The sequence below is a fragment of the Fragaria vesca genome, linkage group LG6, assembly GCF_000184155.1.
Source record: "Fragaria vesca subsp. vesca linkage group LG6, FraVesHawaii_1.0, whole genome shotgun sequence".
NCBI lineage: Eukaryota > Viridiplantae > Streptophyta > Magnoliopsida > Rosales > Rosaceae > Fragaria > Fragaria vesca.
Window position 1 is genome coordinate 17,094,946 of NC_020496.1, and position 6,176 is coordinate 17,101,121.

Here is a 6,176-nt window from a genome sequence, read left to right on the forward strand (position 1 = left end):
TAAAAGCAACCCCCTCATTCCGTTCTATACTCTTTTCTTCTTCTACACGAACCCACCCATAAAAAACGTTTCCTCTCTCTCTCTCTCTCTCTCTCTCTCTCTCAGACGCGGCGGAGGAACCATACATCACACTATGATGGCTGCAGCGCCACCCACCGAGGACGTCGACGATTGGGTCAAACTGGCCATGAAAGACGACGTGGCGGTCGTCGGTGTTCTTCTTGATATCAGACACGCCGAGCCGCCACCGCTGATGCTCCATGGCGCCTCTCCGGCACTGAAGCTCGAGTGGAGCGTGCGGCAGAGGCGCTCCAAGCACGTGCCACGGCAACAAAGCGACGTTGTTGACGTCAAAAAGAAGAAGAAAGCGGAGGAGTCGACCAGAGCCAGCCCCACCACGCCGCTCTCCTGGAGCGGCGCCACTTCGGTCAGCGGCGGCGAAGAGTCCAGCATGCCGCGTAAGCCGGCCAACGCCGCGAGATCTAAGGTCTGTCGTCTTTGTCCACTTTGGTTCTCTTCTCGCTTTCTTTTTGTGTCTGACTCACTCAGGCGGGTCGGGTTTAGATTCGTTGTCTTTTCTTTCTTTTCTTCGTTTTTTGCATTGGACCAAAATGCCCCTCGGAAAGGTCTAATATTACATGAAACGGTGGAGATTGAAAGCTCTCAGATTTCACTTCTTTGGCGATCTGTCGTGTTCTTCCAACTGCTTCACTATTTTATCCCCGTATGCATGGGGTTGTCTCGTGGCCGCCGAGGCCAATTGGGTCATTTCCTCGACCGGACCGGTCCATACTCGCCAGTCGTCTGGACTGGCCGTTGTCGTTTTACCTTTTGTCAACATCTTTCCCGGACCAAAACACCCTCCTCATTTCAAATAAATGACCTTCCACTTTCCATTTATAAAAGTATTGAAAAAAATCGGTGACTTCCATTCAACGCCATATAGAGCCCGACGGACTCAATTACACCATCACGTTTTATTTCCGCTCCTGTCACACTTGTTTTACCCAAAAAGACCAAAACACCCTTTCTCCAAAGTCCCAGCCAACCCCAGAAAATGGCCCAACAGTCTCCCAACCCCTTGTGTTGGGAGTCAACACAGTACCTGCCATCGGCATCTGGCAGGTAAACTTTCCTTGAAATGACGTAACACACCCCACTAAAGTCAAACCGTACTCGAGAATGTACAGGGGCGTTTTGGTAAATGGAAAAGACATCGTCACCTGCTTTCTTGGTGGCGTGTTTTCGTGGCAAAATAGGTCTTACGTGTGGTGCTTCGTAGTGGTTGTGCAGTGTGAGAGGGAGATAATGATTGGGTGAGGTCGGCCGCACTGTGGAGTTTGCTGCAGGCGTGGTGAGAACGGCGTCGTTTGCACGCGAGAGACCCACGAGAGAGGTCAGAGGTGTGGGAGATTAAAATAAGACAAAGAAAAACCTTCTTTTTATAGAAAGACGAGGTCAAGCTTGGATCCAATGGAAAAGAGTCAAGCCAGTAAAAGCTTAAAGCGCTTCTGATTAGGCTGTTGTTTTTTCTTAAGTGACAGCCTGTCATGTTAGCTTTTACTAATTTTGTTTTTCTGGGGTCCATAGGGAGATTAGATAGAATTTTGAGTCGAAGTTAAAAATGGGTGAAAGCGCATTTTGTTTTGGTGGCATGAAAATGGTGGAAGTGGGAAGACTAGCATTGTCACCCAAGTTGTTAAATGGTCTCCTTGTCAACTAACATTAGGGTTTTCCAAATTATGGTTTTTTTTTTTTTTGTAGGAATTAAATTTTGGGGGCTTGTGGTTGGGAAATGAGAGAGCCAAGCTGCTCCATCAGAACAAAAGAAGGAGAATGGAGTTGCACACTGCCATTATGTCTTTGCTGCCCATTTGAAGTGGTCACAATGTGCATACATGATTGAAGCGCCAATATTGTCACGGGAAAGTCATGAGAGTCTAGCAGGGAGTCGTTTTTAAAGGCACTTGTAGCGGTGAGAATTTATGGGTTGGGTTGAGTTGAGTTGTGGGGGCCATTGGAGTGATTTCCACTTACTCTAGTACTCTACACTCATGTCTGTACTTGGTAAATGAAAGGCTTGGTTTTGCTTTCTTTTTACTTTGATTTTCTTACAGTGCAACTTGCTAGCTGGAAGTGCTCTTTACTGACTGATTCTGTGGTTTTATGTTGGTGTTTTGTGTAGGTTGCTGTGACGAGTTGCGCAACCATCTCCAAGAGGCCAAGAAAGAGGAAGGTAAATATAATGTGATTTGCATGGGCATGGGAGGAGGATGAATTATTAGTTAAACGAAAGAAAAACTGATAAGAGTATATTAGTCAATCTCATACCGAAGCATTAACGCTGACAGCTCTTAATAGCCACATAGATAGCTGAAATTCTTGAGTAAACCCAAGGGTGATATGCAGATGAACATCTCACATCTAACATATTCTGTTTCTAAAATCTTAAAACATTCCGTCAATAAGTGACCTTGATACGTCTGTAACTAGGTATTCTTTTCTCTGATTCATGTAACAAGTATGATCAGATACCTGTGGTATAATATAAACGACTTAATTGTTGCTTCAGTAGCTTCTATGATAGGTCTACTTTTGGATGATACAATCAAGTGTAACTATACTTCTGTTACTGACGTTTGTTATCGAAAAATCCAGAGGGTAGTGAGTCTGTACTCCAGTTTAAGATTTCTGCACTTCATGTGAGTGTAGACATATATAAAATGTCCAGCATGGAGTGAGAAATTGCTAGCATAGCTAGATGACTACTTGTCTTGGGTTTACATTATTTAAAGTGAAAAAATTGAAAATTTAGTTCCAGGCATTTTCGCTCCACAATATGGAAAGACAGGAAAGTTTACAGCCATCATCTTGCCATTATTTGAGGAATAGTTTAGTTGAGCTTACGCATTCCCCTTTTCATTCCCTGCTCTTAATTTTGTTTATTTGTGGTGGTGAGTTGACTAAAATTAAGACTTATTTCTCATACCATAAATTGTTCTCCCGGTTCTTTGCAGACATTAGCTCAACTTAAAGAGGAGGAATGTCTTCTGTTGAAGGAAAGACGCAATCTGAAAAAGGTACTTATTGGAGGGTCCCATTGGCGTGCATCCAGTGGAGAACTTGCCTATCTATTTTCGTCTTTGTTATCCTATGATGTCTGAGTTGAGATGCCTGAATACTGATTTGTTTAATTTTTCTGTCTGCAGGAACTACAAACACTACGCCTCAATGTCGAGAAGCAGAGGGCCACAAATGAAAGCTTGAAAAAAATAAAGGTAAACAGGCTACTACCACCCCTGCACAATTATGTTGGTATGCAAATATTTATGTTGAAATTTCAATGGAAGTTATAGTTAATAACCTCATTCTGATTCATTTTGGTATGCAAATGTTTTGTACTGAAATGGTTTTACCGTTGTATCAGGGTGACATCTGATGTATTGGACATGTCGTTACTGATAGCTAAGTCGTTTTGCATGTTTCGTCAACATTTGCATGCCCAACATCCGTTAGCTAATGTCAGCTTCTGAGTTGGTGAATGTTTGGAGTCATGAGTTTGCATTCTTATTCAGAGACTAGAAACTATATGCAAATGAAGCCTTCCATGCTTTGCATGCTAACGGCTGCATAATTTATTTAGTTGGATTGAAGAATCAACTGCACCGAGATTATAGGATATGTTATGCGTCTCAAATATGCTGATTTTTTTTTTGGTAGATTTCACTGTTTATATGATTGCTGTGTTTTGCACCTATAATTCTTTGGGCCTTTGTTGCATCTTTTGAGGTCACAGATGTTAAAGTGTTGAAATTGTTAGGTAGACATCTGGTTGCCTCTGCTCAGGAATGTTATGTTGATACACAAGTGAAGTATCAAACTTTCTCTCATTAGCACTTTCTTAAATTGCACCCAAGTAACAAGTTCCTAAGTCATTATCTTAGGTGGACATTTGTGTGTGTGTGTGTGTGTGTGTGTGTGTGCATTAACAAGTTCTTAATGCCTGCATGATTTAATGCTTCATTTGCATTGAACTAGTTGTACTTGGCTTGCAGAATACAAGCATAAAATCTATTTTGTAGTATTAGTCTTGAGAAAATGACTGAACCGACAAATTCATCCTAAGCATAGAACCTGGAATTTGAACATTGTAGTGTAAAGAAAATACATGTTTTCATGACTCATTCTATATTTCCATAATGATATACTGTTTATTTGGTTGTTTCAACAACTGTGAGATGATGAATAACCTCGTATGTGTTACCTGTACATGGTTTTTAACAGCTGCAGCAAACAATGATGAAAGTTGCATCTTCTTCTGCATCGGGTGAAGGCATTTGTTATCAACCCACACAAGTAAATGCAGTTAGTGAACTTGCTAGAGTCATTGATCTTGGCACTTCAAAGAGTTCCTGTCCATCCAACATTTCTAATATGGTACATGAAGTTGGGAACTGCCGAGAAGCTGCCTTTCCACTACCCGATCTAAATCTTCCATTTGAAGACAATCAGAACCCCGAGGCTTTATATGGTATCAGCTGAGAAGATTCAAAACTACACTAATATTAGATTTTTCTAATTATGCGGCATCAAGTTCAGCAGCAGCATTTAGCTTAATATGATAAAGTTCATCCATCCTAATTGTGTTTTTAGGTTGACAAACTAAAGTGTAAGTATGAAAATCAGTTATCTTGACTGCTTATTGAAGTAAAAGTGGCACTGAGAGTAGCTTAGAGATCCTAACCCCGTAGTTTACTGTTTACATAACGTTCTTCCTCTTTCAATATTTTTGTCTACGTTCTTCCTCTTTCAATATTTGTCTGTAGATTTTCGGGAACACACTTATTCCTTTCTAATTTTCATTATTTCTTCTTTCGGAAATTGTGATTACACTGCTCCATAGTTAATTGATGCTTTTATTATCTTACTCTCTGTTTTTACTTTGACAATACTCACTTCCCCAATTCATTGTTGTTGTTTTTTTTTCCTTCGTTTTTCATTGCATTAACAATTATACAATGGAGACTCGGTTATTTGCAAGGAGTTCTATGAGTTTATATCAAGACCCTACTGCATATACTAGTTTGGAAATGTTAGAAACATTCGAGGGTTTTCAATTAATTGTTTTTAGATAGTTCTTTCCAAGTATCGATGAGCAATTACCCAGCCCAATGAGTCCATATATTTCCTACCTGTTTTGTATGTTCTTTTGGGCTGGGTAAGATGACTTCTTTTTGGTCGAGGCCTATTATCTCAAAAGAATGCAGACCTGCATGGACCATTTCAAGGGCGACTGATCATGTGTTGCATCAGAGTTTGAGAGTTGAGACTATCAAATGAGAGATACTTACACAGTTAATGATAATTATGTTATCTGTAATAAGAAAAATGCATGGCTACACAAAAACTTAAATCAAATCATTTTTGAAATTACATTAATTATAAGTGACATAATGAGGTGATACAAGGCAGGTCATGGCGGAGGGTTTTTGACTTTTTGAAAGGTACAAAATCTTGTATGCATGACGATACAAGTACACAATATAATCTTAATTGTTCGTATCAATCCACATGTATAGTTATTAATGTCATTGTTAGCTAATCTTACTTCTTCACATGGTATGTGTAGATATGGCTCGGCTCAAACTTCCCGGAGGCCGCATGGTCGACCCCTCAAGCAATTGAGGCGCGCCAACTTTCCCTTGATGTTTCATTGCCCCCCCCCCCCCCCCCCCCCCACCTTTTAAAAGCCTATTCTTTAGCTAAACTAGGAGCGAGACCCTCCTACGCTAAATGACACAAAAGAGAATATTTCATTTTTACATCAAATTTTGTAGATCGATACAATCAACTTGTGCACACCTTTTATGCTTTATATATAAATATATACATATATATATATACAGCCCTTCTTGGCTGCGGACGTTTGCACCAAAGGTTTCGGTGCGGATTTCTATTTTTGCACCACTTTCCGATCGAATTTCCTCATCTCCACCGTATAGTATCTAGATAATATTGTGTAGATCATCTCTGCAAAATTTCAGCCAATTTGGTGATCGTTAAGGCCCTCAAACTCGAGTTTTTCTGGTATGAACACAACCGGATAGAATTCAATCCGTCCATTTGTTTTTTCGAGTTTGAGGGCCTTAACGATTACCAAATTAGCTGAAATTTTG

At 40.4% G+C, this 6,176-nt stretch overlaps 1 protein-coding gene across 1 annotated transcript; it reads left to right on the forward strand.

Annotated features, from left to right (window-relative positions):
* The first annotated feature begins 136 nt into the window (after positions 1–136).
* Positions 137–4,751, forward strand: LOC101314015. Its single transcript, XM_004305439.1, has 5 exons — positions 137–487; positions 2,186–2,236; positions 3,018–3,080; positions 3,210–3,278; positions 4,285–4,751. Exons 1-5 carry the CDS (start codon positions 137–139, stop codon positions 4,540–4,542), a joined length of 792 nt encoding a protein of 263 aa, XP_004305487.1. The 3' UTR covers positions 4,543–4,751.
* Positions 4,752–6,176: the final 1,425 nt, after the last annotated feature.